Below are 13,226 nucleotides of genomic sequence, written 5' to 3'. Positions count from 1 at the left end.
GGATCTTTGATCCAAGCGGCCTACTCAGAGATTCCATAAGCTAAGGATGCCAGATCACAGTTCTTAAAATAACAATGGTTTTCATCTCTTTTTTGGGCTCTATCCCAAAAATTTGAGTCAATTATTATAGTGCTTTTGGAAACATCTATAATGTAATGAAGTAGAAATCTGGTTATAATTGAAGGGACTTTCACAGATATTACCAGGTAGTAAGATACAAGGTTAACAAATCTTGCTATCCTTTCAAAAAAAGGGTTGGGTTTTATATATATATATATATATACACACACACACACACACACACATATACATACATATATATATAATGTACATGTGTATGTATACGATGGAGGAGAGAGGGAAAACTTATTGGCACTTTTTCTACTTTTAAGAATAAGATGAATAATTTTTGCTTCCTCAAGCAGGACCCTTGAACAGATCAGGGAGAGGACATAGTGATAAGTGATGATAATAAGTGGTAACAAAAAACTAGTTTGACTACTCCCCTCTCTGCTCCTCCTCCTCCTCCTCCTCACAATTACCTGGACTTTAAGATTTACAAACACTTGCAGATCAAGGTACAGAACTAGGAAGAGTAACTATTCTTCCTATCCTCGTAAAAATAGCAGAATCCCTACAGCCAGAAGAGTACTGTCACTGCGGGTAGCAGGGGTCAAACTTGCTGTCTGAGTGGCCACAGCTTCTGTAGGAACTGGTCATGCAGAGGTCTAGAGGGGATAAGGGCATTAGAAGGAGACTAAAATATTCCTACCTGCCAAGGGAGATTTTTATTAGCAAGGACAACAAACACAGCTGTCCCAGAAATCTCCCCGTAGGTCATCATTACTGCATTAATCTGTACAGTAAACATTAATTTCAGTATCAGATGTAATTGCCAATTTGCCTCAAAGATTTTGTTTTTCATTTTAATGCACTATTACCCAAAATTCAATCTCCCATATCCTCACAAAATTCTCAGGCTGGCTTCTAAGGCCCTCCCAACATGACGGCCTGCCTTCCCCGGTTTATTTCATGACACCCCTACACATCGTTCCCCATCCTCTTCCCTGGCACATCTGGAAAGTACAAGCCCCTCTTCATCTCCACCTTCTGGAATCCTTGAGCGTCTTTAAGGTGCCATTCAGGTGCCACCTCCTGTGCCAGTCACTTCTGACTCCCTCCTGCCACACAATTACGAGTACTCTTTGTCTTGAAATTGTTCTTGAAATTATTTGGACTTTACTCATCCGTATCCTTGCTGCAACCCTCAGTAGAAATAACCTTGAAAATGGGCTACTTTTTCTCTTAGTGGAGAACCCCAGCACCCAACATATTGCCTTGCACACAGAAGGTGCTCAATAAATGTTTGTTGAATTATGGATTGACATCTGGGCCATTTGTGAAAGGATCCATATATATCTGTTTTGATTTGTGGTGAGGCTTTTCTTAACTAGCCACAGAACTTTAAAAAACTGACCTGCACTGCAACCTAGGTTTGCAAACAAAAAAAATGTTATTTCAAATTGACTGGCACATTTTTTTATAAAGCTATGATGTCCCATAATAGATATAAGGATATGCTGGTAACAATGAACTTGAGAAATTGTTCCAGTGTTCATATTTTTTGACACTGTAGAAAAGTAATCAGCTGATAAAAATTGTTCTTATTACAGTATATACTAGTTAGTTACCACAAAAGTGTATGTGACTGAACATTATGGTAAAATATGATGAAAACAACTTTATAATTTAACCTCCCATCCCTACCATTCCCATTCTTCCTCCAAAACAAATGACTGAGGTACAGCGGATACACAAAGCCCTGTTCTAATACTTCTCTCAACACTCAGGGATCTCACTTAGTCCCATGGTTTCAATTATCATCTCCTATCATGTGCAAATAACTCTAAAAGCTAAGGATGCCAGATCACAGTTCTTAAAATAGCAATGGGTTTTATTTCTTATTTGGGTTCTATCCCAAAAATCTGAGTCAATTGTTATAGTGCCTTACTAATTCTACTGAAACTTAGAGCCATCTCTTCCTCATTTCCCATATCTAATTACTTGCCAAGTCGTGCTGAGTCTGCCTGTACAGCACTGTTCTGACCTGTTCCTTCCACTTAGAAATTCAGACCCTTCTCAGCTATTCCAAGCCCATCATATTAACTATCTAATTAATTAGCTATTTATTAGCCTCTTAATTGTTCTCCCTGCTTCAACTCTCTCTACTCCCATTCATTCCACACACAACTTCCTTCTTTGAGGCACAGGTTTGATCATGTCGATCTTTTGCTTAAAAACAAAATCAAACTTTAGTACCTTCTGAATGCAAACTCCTAAGCCTTGAATTTAAGGTCTCTATAATCTGACTTTTCATGTTTAATTCTTACTGTTCTCTTCTAGCATTCAACATTGTAGCCATCCTGGTATTCCATGTCCTACCTCTACACCTCTGCGTAGGCCACCCTCCACTTCTGGAATGTACCCTGGCCATGTTTCTGCCTCTCAAAATCCTTTTTTTTTTTTTTTTTTAGGGAAAAATTATACTGAACTATACTGTCCTCCCATCCCACCCCCCAAATTTCTATACACAGTGAATATAAAAAGAGGATTCAGGATTCTATGTGAAACTATGAATCTTCATTTCATACCACTTGCTTTTTAAAAACATGATGAACTTTAAACATTACTTTTAAAACTGCCCTGCTTGTTTGTGCTTCCTTCTGATCTAACATCTTTTTTCTTCTATTCATTAAAAAATGTTTTCAATAGTCTTCTTTATTTTGGCATTGTTATTGCTAAGACTTTGAACTCCTAAACCCTCCCCCATTAAAAACGAGTCTGTATAGTAGATGTCCCAAAATGTCTCTTCCTGATTCTTCTCTCAGCAGGTGGGTATCATGCCTCATCCTAGGTCCTCTGCAGAAATTGCACTGATCAGAATTCTTACATCTTTCACAGTTGTTTCACTCTGCTATTTTGGCTGTGATTCAGCTACCTTCATCCTACATCAATTTATGCTACCCAGAATTCTCTGAAAGCCATCTCAAGTGTTTTATATAACACAATCGTATTCTATTCCATTCATATGCTGTGATTCGCTTGGCTTTTCCCCAGTTACCTAAGAAGCCACCGAAGATATTACCTTGGTTTCTAGTTTCCTGCTCTCTACGTTCCCTCTTTTAATCCTCCCTTCAGGATTAGGAAGTTTGTATTACTTGTGACTATCTTTTTCCTGGTATTATTCTCCATCCCTCCTCCTTTTCCCGGCCTAATTCTATACTGAATTTTGCACGTTTCTGTATCTCTGCGTGTGTTCAATCCTCCTCTGTCCATTTCAGAAAAAGAGGTTGATCTGATGGCAGTCAGTCCCCTTATCCCATCATCTTTGTCTGTATATTCTTCCTCTCACACACCCCACTTTTGAGAAATAGCAGGTTTCCTCCCCTTCTTCCATGTATCCTCCTTTCTCTTTATTTTCTTCAGACAAAACCAATCCACCACGAAGACCTCTATTCTTCTTACATAACTCTCTCAACACCCTTTCAAAACAGTAACATTCTGAGGGGACAAATGTTTCTTCTCACTTTATTAGAATGGCAACACTGTCCCCTTAGCGCTCTTTCCAGCTTGGTCTGGACTCTTGTGCTTACTGTATTTCAAAGTTCCTACATAGCTCTGGTCTTTTCATAAGAAAAAAGAAGACAGTCACAAACAAAATAAGCTTCCTGATCTGACGGCAGGATTGAAAGGGGGAAAATAACAGAAAAAAGTCCTCTATTCATTCAAGATCCATTTTCTCCTCTGTAGGAAGATATTGAGCTTTTCAGGCTAATTTGTTCTTGTTTGTAAGCCACTCTTTTTTACTTCTGAAATTCTGTATTATTTCAAGATCTCCTTTTATAGTAGAAGGTTCCAGGTCTTGTGTAATACTGACTGCACTTCCTAAACTGATTCTGGCTGCTGTCTGGTTATGTCTTTGACACAGGACCTCTGGATTTTAGTTATGACATTCTTGGGACTTTTCCTTTTAGAAATCAGTGGATTCTTTCTCTCATTACTTTGCCTTTTACTCTAGAGCTAATATATCTGAGGAGTTTTTGTTCATCATTTATTGAAATACAATGTCCATACTTTTTAAAAGTCACTGTTTCTTCAATTATCTCTCCTCCACCTGCTTTCCAAGTAAATTGTTTGTGTTTGTGATATCAATTGTCTTTCTTCCATTGTCTCCTATTTTTCAATTTTTAAAAATATTTTGTTCCATCTGTTTGGTGTAGTGTAGTTTTCATGGAGTCTGTTATTTGAATAAAGTTTATCGCTTTCTCTTTTAAGTTATTCAGTGTATTTCCCATTTTCTCTAGAGCTTTTATTTTATTTTTTAGCTCATGCTTCATTTCTTCTAAGAATAAATGTTAAAAAAAATAGAATTCATGTGATGAACAGATAGTGTTTCTTTTAAACTGATCAATATATTTTCTCAATTTATTCCTCTCTCTGTCCTTACTTCCTAATTTTGTTTTTTGTTCCAGGTCCATGTTCTGACCCCTGCTGCTAGGTTGTCCTGCTCAGTCTTACTCTCATCCCCTGACTTCCTGTGCTGACCTGCACTTCTTTGGGTTGATCCTTGACAGTTCAGCATGCTGGATCTTCAGGAATCTCTATGGTGTCTCAGAATAGAGTGCCGCTAGAGACCTTGTAGCCCCTGGCCCTACAATGTCCCAGTTTAAGTCCTACAGTACCAAGCTTGTCACTATTCATGGCAGCTCCTCTGGGCTTCCATGTTTCTCCCCCTGGGGTTTCTGACCACCTTTGGGCTTTCTCAGAGGACCTTCTTCATTTCAGGACAAAGAAGGCTACCTGTGTCTAGTTTCTGACTAATATAGGAAGCTACAGTGTGGTGCTGACTTTATTAGTGGGACCCCCTTTTCTATTGCCCTTGTGTTCTGGTTGACTTCATGTGCAGTCCTGGGGTGGAACTACATTTATTAAAGTTTCTCATTAGATTTCTTGATTCATTATGGTGCAAAATTCAAGATTTCTCTAGAGTAGGTATGATGAAGTTAAGTGGTCTGCCTCCTGTTCAGGCAATTTTCTTGGCTGGAAGTCGGTCCTTATCTTCCTTCCAGGCAGGCGCCACCTCCAGCATTAAGCCTTTTCTAGTCCCCTTGGTTTTAGAGTTTTCTCTTCTTTTAGTTATCTGTCTATGTGTTATATATTCTGGCACCATATAAGTTCCTTGAGGGCAGGAACCATCTCACCTCTGTTTTATAAGTGTCAAGAATAGTACCTTGCACATACTGGTTGCTTAACGTTAACTGAATTTAATTTGAACATTTTCCCAAGTAGTATAAAATATACCCACACATAAGATCTCAAGGCAAAAATGTACGTACAGATCGTCCCCCTTAAATTTATCACTACCACTGGCTCCAGAACTGCATAAAGATTTTGGTTCCACTTTGTGGTTGGAACTATCTTTAACACTTCCACTATGCTGTAAATTGCTCAAGCCCCTTTTCTTTGTCTCTGATCTTAGTTCAGTATTTCTGGCTCCCTGGAGGTCTAGGTTTATTGGCTCGAGCCATCATTCAGGGGGTAGGTCTCTTGTAAGCTTTCTGTCTGTCAACCTTTATTCCTGTTAAATGTCTCTACCCCAGCCTCCAGATGCTCTACCCTAGTGGCATCCAAGATAATGTTTTATTAGACGTGGTATGCCCAGAAGGCACCTTAACCACAAGGGTGGAATGTTGCCCTGAAGCCCTGTCATCGAGTTGCCTTATTTCCTAGAAACAGAAACAGTAGACCCAGAGTATGTAGGAGGCCCAGAACAAGTCAAGGATGAAGCCCCACTTGAACTGACAAATTTCTATTTCCATCTCTAGCTGAACTCTCAGAAAAATAAGCCAGCTACAAGACAGATGCCAGTCAGTCTACACCAGACTGATAAACTCTGCAGCTGGGACCCTTTCAGATAAGCATAACATCCTCACTTCATGGTCCCATGCTCCCAAGTCCTCCTACTCCCCCTCAATCCTCTTGTTCTTTTTCTTCACCTATGTCAATCTCATTTAGTGGGGATTGCCCCCAGCTCCTCCCATGAGACCTCCCCTTTTGGTTGTTACCCCATAAGTATCCAAGGCATTGTCTGTATTACAGGCTCCTTCCCTAATATAAGGAATCCCCACATATGTGTACCTTTCTCTTATAACAAATCAAGTTACTACCCATATCTTGTGGAGTTATGACTTTTGGTTAACACATCCTATAATGTAAAGTTAGATTTCGATAAGGTTCTTACATATTCAATAGGCTTGAGGGATTTGACTCTAGCTGAAGAGCAGCCACAGAAAGTAAGGTCAGCATAGAGGCCTTCTTCTAATACACACTGGTTACTTGTGACATCCTCTTGGCAATGCATGAGCCAGCTGAAAGATCAAAGGATAGAAAATTTAGTCAGTAAACAATTATTTATATATATTCTGTGATCGATATTATGTTATGGGCTAGAAGAATATGGGCAAGAAAGGAAACACTACCAGATAGAGGGACAAGATTCATACACCTAAGATAACTACAGAATAAAGTAATCCTGTAGAAATTCAAAAAGATTATGGGCAGGGAATGGCTAAAGAGAAGGGTCTTGAATAATAACTTAATGGAAGAATTTTGATTAGTAGTAAAGGTTAGTAAAGAAAGGAATAGCAAAAATAAAGGAATAAAAATAACAAGTTTGTACTGGAAGGTGGGGTATGAAGAAATAGATGATACTCCATCACATTCCTATGTCACAATCTGCTCCGCCTTTCCCCAGCTTGCCTAAGAAGCAATCTAAGGTAGGACCTTAGTTTCTACTTCTTAACTGTTCTTTATGGTTTCCCTCATTTTAATCCTGCCTTCAGGACCAGGAAGCTTTTTTTGCTTGTGACTATCTTCTCCCTCTAAACAGCACTTCTTTTCCCTGTTTCTATGTTGACTTTTATGTTTCTTTACCAAACTGTTTCTCTGTGGACATGACCCTAGAGAGATGGGCTGAACACTTCCACAGTGTTCTCAACAGACCATCATCCATCAGTGCTGAGGCCATCGACCGTTTACCTCAGGTTGAAGTCAATCCCTCCTTAGCTGAACTTTCAACTGAAGAAGAGGTTTTGGGGGCCTCAGGCTCCTTTCATGTGTCAAAGCATTGGGTGCCGAATCTGCTCCAGCTGAGATTTACAAGGAGGGGGCCCAGTGCTCCTACAAAAGCTGGCTGAAGTTTTTAATCCTCCTTTGTCTGTTCAGATAAGAATGAAGCTCCTTTGATGTTCCCACTCCTTTTCTCTGCATCAGTGTACTTTCCTTTCATACCTCCCAGTTTCAAGAGATAGCAAGTTTTCTCCACTTGCTTCCTCCTTCCTACACTAGTGTATAATACTGTTTCTTCTCTTCAAATAAAACTGGTCCGCCTCAAAGATCCTTTCACCGCAATAAACAGTAACATTTAAAGGAACCCTATTAGAATGGTGACACTATATTATCTTGGAGCTTCTTCTAAATGCTCACATGTATCTTGCTAGGCTCATCCTGATTCTTGTCTTTGTTGCATTTCAAAGTTCCTCTGGTCTCTGCATCAGAAATGCTTGCAAGTCCTCTATTCCATTAAAGATTCATTCTGCATCCCCCCCCCCCCCCCCCTCAGAAGACATCCAACCTTTCAGGGTCATCTGTTATTGTTTGTAAGCCACTCTCTTTTCTTTTGGAATACTGTATTCTTATCTTCAGGGGGTTCGTTACTTGGGTAAGGCTTACCATTTCCCTTTTAAGCTATTTATTCTATTACCAATGTTTTCCTCTACAGTTTTCATGTACTTTTAAAAAAACCTCTTGCTTCATTTCTTCTTGACATATGCATGTAGTTCTTGTGGAAAATTCAGTTTTTTTCTTTTTAGCCTCTGTTTGTAATTGTTGAGTGATTCACTCAGTTGCTAGATGGTCATTTTTATTTTATTTTTTAAATTTCTCTAGTTTTAACTCGGGGCTTTGTGCCAAGTTGCAGCTGCCCTGCCATCACTATACTTTTGGACGGGATGAGCAGCCCTGTCTGCCTTGTCCAGGATCAGCCGCATTCTCATGCTGACCTCTCGGTGCAGCCTCTGCTCGTGCTCCTCTTGGACACAGACACATGCACACTGAAAGAACCTTTGGCAGCTAACTCTTTATTATCCACGGGCTTCCAGATCACTCTTTATGCACTTCTGACATGACAGAAGTCACTTAATGTAGTTTCTCATTCAATTTCTTGAAAATTTTTCAGCTGGGTGCAAATTTCAGGATTTTGCTGAGTAGATAAATGGGAAGTGGGCATTCTGCTTCCTACTCAGGCAGCCATCTTGGAAGCTAGTTTGCATTTGATTTTTAAAGGAATGATCTGCCTTATGAGAGTATGCAAATCAGGATTTCCCACACACTACTGAAATCACAGGTTCAGACTACAGTCCTCAATTCCACCAAACAAAACAAAGAAAAAAATATTTATTATGTGCACAAGGAAAACTTTAATAAACTTTTGAGCATTAAGTATATTTCATTTTTAAATAAATAGGAATACTAAAGAAAAAATACTCACCATCCCCGAAGAACCTTAAATGAATGTGGTATGAAGTCTGTCATATCAGAAATATGGTCTGTGAAATCTACACAATTTCCTTGAAAATTTGGTTGATCATATGCTTTGAGCTGTAAGAGAATAAAACCACAACTAAAAACTAGGGGAAAAAGTATCTACCATCTTAAAGTCAAAACAAAGTTCATCTTCTTTATACACATAAAATCACAGAAATCAGTGACTATTTTCAATGCATATCTTTCAACAAAAACAGACAGGAAAATCATCCCTCATACAGTTCATTTCTGGCTAACAGTATTGGAGGGTGTCCCTTCACAGATTTACTCTGAACATAACTTTTATCATCTCACTAGACCTGGAATTAGGAAGACCTGAGTTCAAATCCAGTCTCAGACACTTATCAACTATGAGACCCTGGGCAAGTCACTGGATTTCTACCCGTGTCAGCTTCCTCTTCTATAAAACAAATGTAATAACAGCACCTATCTCTCAGGGTTGTTGTGAGGATCAAATGAGATATTTGTAAAGTGCTTTGTAAAACTTAAGAGAGCTAAATGAATGCTAGCTATTATATTATTATTAATATTATTATCCCCCATGCTTCTAAAAATATTCTAAAAATAGACTTCATTTATCACTTTCTTCACCTTCCTATATTGAGTTCTAGCCACAGAATGATAAGCCTGGAAAAAAATCCATCCTCTGAAATAAATTAGAATTTCTCCTTTATGAAAACACTACTTATTAATTCTATAATTCAGCTTGATTTCCTATGCTGGTACCACATCCATCTAAAGGAAAAGAGGAAATTCTTTGTTGACCCAACATTTTGAAATAGGAGGAATAAATGAGTACTGTGTTTCTACTTGACACCCTAAGCCACAGTTATTACTGTTAACAAACTAAGGCTCTGAGACGTAGCTTGTCCATGGTGACACAGTGAAGACCCTGGGATCACAGATTCAGAGCTAGAAGGACCTTACAGTTTATATAGTACCATCTTTTTATTATGTAGAACAAACTGAGATCCAGAAAGGTTTGGCAGAAAAGAACAGAGCCAGGCTTTGGACCCTGGTGGTCCTCTGACTCCAAATCCTAGGCTCTTTCCATTATACTGCTCTACCTCTAATACTGTGAAAATGACATCAAACAAAAGGGAAGCATGATTCATAAAAGCCTCCAAGGTTTCATTTATTTAGGGAAATATTAAGATGCTAATGCTATAAATTAAAGTTAAGAAATTAGTAAAGGGCATAGGATTTGGAGGAAAAAAAGAGCAATTCAAATTTTAGGTGTGGAGAACTGGAAGTTTCATTATATAAGGAGGTGGGAGGCACGCTCTATCCTAGGGCCTCCTGGAATTGAGATGAGCCATCACACTGACTGCCTTTCAGCTTTGCTTATCTTTACAGTGATGTTAATATAAGCTTAATACATCTTCCTAAATTTCTCTGAAACCTTCTCCTCCATCATGTTTTAATAGCACAGTCATTATTGAGGGGCACGTTGAGTGCCAGGCCTGCAGTCAGAAAGACTCATCTGGCCTCAGACACTTATTAGCTTTGCGACCCTGGGAAAATCACTTTACCTTGGTTTCCTCATCTGTAAAATGAGTTTGAGAAGGAAATGGCAAACTGCTCCAATGTCTTTGCCAAGAAAAGCCGAAATAGGATCATAAAGTATTGAACACGAATGAAAAATAACCAAATAACAACTGAAGTTTCTCTGAAATCACCCTCTTCATCATTTTTAATAGCACAATAATATTCTATTACATTCACATACTATAATTTGCTCAGCCATACCCCAATTGATGGGTACCACCTTATAGTCTCCAGTTTTTTGCCACAAAAGACACATGGGTCCTTTTCCTCTTCCTTAGTTCTCTTTGGGGATATAGACCTGGTATTTCTATAGCTGGGTCAAAGGGCATGCCCAGTTTAATAACTTTTGGGTCATTTTCCAGACTGCTTAGCAAAATGGCCAAATCTATTTGCAGTTTCACTAACAGTGCGTTAATGTGCTTCTTTTCACTCGGCCCCACCAACATTGGGCATTTTCCTTTTTGGTCAATTTTTTCAGGCTGATGGGTATGAGCGGAACTTCAGCGTTGCTTTAATTGCACTTCTCTGATTATCAGCAATTTGGAGCATTTTAAAACAGGTATTGATACCATATATTTCTTTCTTAAACACCTGCCCACTCGTTTCTTTTAACCATTCATCATTTAACAGACTTAACCGCTGATGACAGTAATATACATATTAGAAATGTTTATTTCCATACTATAAATAGCACTGTTTTATATACTAATGTATTATGTATACATTCTGTATATATGGTCAGTATACTGCAGAGCAATTAGTTTTTTTGTTTGACCTCAGAAAGTAGAACCAGCGTTAGAGAGAATATGTTAGGTATATACATATGTATCTGTGTGTAAGACATACATTTACACGTATATACGTATACACACATACATAGCTCCAAAATCTAACTCTTCACTAGTGCTAGTTCTACTTTCTGGGGTCAAATGGAACAAATACAATCTCTCATAATATGATAACACTTCACATATCTGAAGATGAAGATGATTGTGGTCCTCCAAGGTCTTTCTTGTTCAGGCTAAACATTCGTAATTCCTTTGGTTGGTCCTAACATGCAAACAGAAGGTGCTGTGCTATGGGGAAAAGAACACTAGATGTGGATTTAAGAAGACCTGTTTTTAGATCCCAGTCCTGCCACCCAAGAACTGTGTGACCTCAGTAAAGCCACTTAATGTCTTTAGTTTATCATCTATAAAATGAGGAGTTCATGTACTCTGAAAGCCTCTCTGAGCCCAGGCTCTGTCTTCTTCAAGTGTGTTGCTTTCTGGTCTCCATATCTTTTGTCCAAAGACTAGCCCAAGTATGTATATGCTCATTACATCAAGCTGGATGCTAACGGCTTTTTGTTTTTTCAAATCATACTTTAAAGACTAATAATAAGTTGAGAGAGAGGTTATTAGCTGCACATCAGTGCCCACACTTATAAAATTATAGATTTGTTAAGAATCGAAGGAATGTATAAACAAAAACAATTTGTATTTGATCAATACTTATGCTATTGTAACATAATTATTTTTTATTTTAAAAAAATGTACTTGGATGGATCATGCACATTTTTTCTAAGATCAGTTACCTACAACTAGTATAAATTTACCTATTGGGCACATATTGTGATGGCTTATCTTACTTTTTTGGATGGTGGATGGTAGTGAGTACTCTGTCATTATGGAGGTCTTCAAGTAGAAATGAGAAGGCTACTGGAGAGACTCATGCTTCATTTGAAAACTACATTATATGATTTCTGTGATTTCTTCCAAGTACTATATTTTGATTGTTACTATTCCATCCAAATTTCAGACATAGAGCTTAGCAGAAGTAACTAAGCATCTACAGATAAAACCCTATTTCTGGGATGGTGAAATCACAAATGGTATTTATTAGAATGCTGAAAGAAGAGTTAAGCAGAATTATTTCTACTTCTCTAGCTCTCATCAATCCTTCTTGCCCTTTTTGTCTTGGGCATAATAAAAATACCACTAAAAATGAAAAGAACTTAAAAATTTTTTTCCCTTTGATTAGAATATTCTATATTAGTACGTATTGCTCATTCTCTCACTGAAATCATTCTTTTAGGGTAGAGACTGTTTCATTTTTGTCTTTTTGTCCATAATCCTTAGCATAATACATTGTGCATAGTAGGTCTCTAATGACTTGTTTGTTAAAAAATTGATGTGATGTTTTGCCTTTTTGTTTTCTCCCAGGAAATCTTTAGAACTGGATCATTCTAAATTCTGTTTGACTTTCAGTTCATTCACACTGCTTCAAGAGAAAATATTTAAAAACCTATAATTGGGCTACAAAAAGATAAAGAAATATGGAAGGAAATAAATATTTAACAGAATAACGTAATTCTAGCTGGAAAATGTTTTGATCAGGCCTGAGTTAATCTTTTTTTTTTTTTTAAATTAGGACAGAAAAAGCTGTTGGAATGGAAATATAAAACTGAACAGAACTGAGAAATATAAATAACACTGTAAATGTGTATAGTAAATTATGTATATTATGAAAAACAAATACTTTTCCACGTAAGATTAAATCCCGAAGATAGATTTGTATTCAATTATCTGAAAATAATATGGGTAGTTTAAAGAGTTCTGCAGACCTTTTCATCCAACTTGAACATGAACCCTTACAGACAAAGATGTCAGGATATTTATCCTGTAGCACTTTTTTTGTGACAGCAAAAAAGTGGAAACAAAGTTGGTGCCTAGCAATTATAATATGACTGAAAATCGCGCTCAACCAATAAAATAGAATGTTATTGTTATTGGGCTGAAATAAAATAATGAGGAATGCAGAGAAACAACGAAAGACTTCTAAAGATGCAAAATCAAGGTAACTGTACACAACAAGAAGAATATGCATTTTAAAAGTACTAAAAATCCAAATTCATTGTAACTGTAATGGTGCTGAATGTTTATTTCATACACTATAATACGTGACCAGTGTCAGTGGATTTCTCTTCCTTTTATTCCTATGTAACAGGACTGGCTATGGCCTAAGAAGCAGAA

General features: G+C 37.7%; 1 protein-coding gene across 1 annotated transcript in view; it reads right to left on the bottom strand.

The window, feature by feature from the left end:
* Positions 1 to 13,226, bottom strand: part of CRYBG3 (crystallin beta-gamma domain containing 3) — a 150,584-nt gene that overhangs the window by 23,503 nt on the left and 113,855 nt on the right. The window contains exons 16-17 of the mRNA XM_072618684.1: positions 8,609 to 8,718; positions 6,302 to 6,428 (exon numbers count right to left, since the gene is read on the bottom strand). Coding sequence (XP_072474785.1) covers positions 6,302 to 6,428; positions 8,609 to 8,718 — 237 coding nt within the window. The remainder of the gene's footprint in view (positions 1 to 6,301; positions 6,429 to 8,608; positions 8,719 to 13,226) is intronic.

The sequence above is a fragment of the Notamacropus eugenii genome, chromosome 6, assembly GCF_028372415.1.
Source record: "Notamacropus eugenii isolate mMacEug1 chromosome 6, mMacEug1.pri_v2, whole genome shotgun sequence".
In the NCBI taxonomy this organism is placed as follows: Eukaryota; Metazoa; Chordata; class Mammalia; order Diprotodontia; family Macropodidae; genus Notamacropus; species Notamacropus eugenii.
This window is presented reverse-complemented; position numbering and strand designations above follow the sequence as displayed.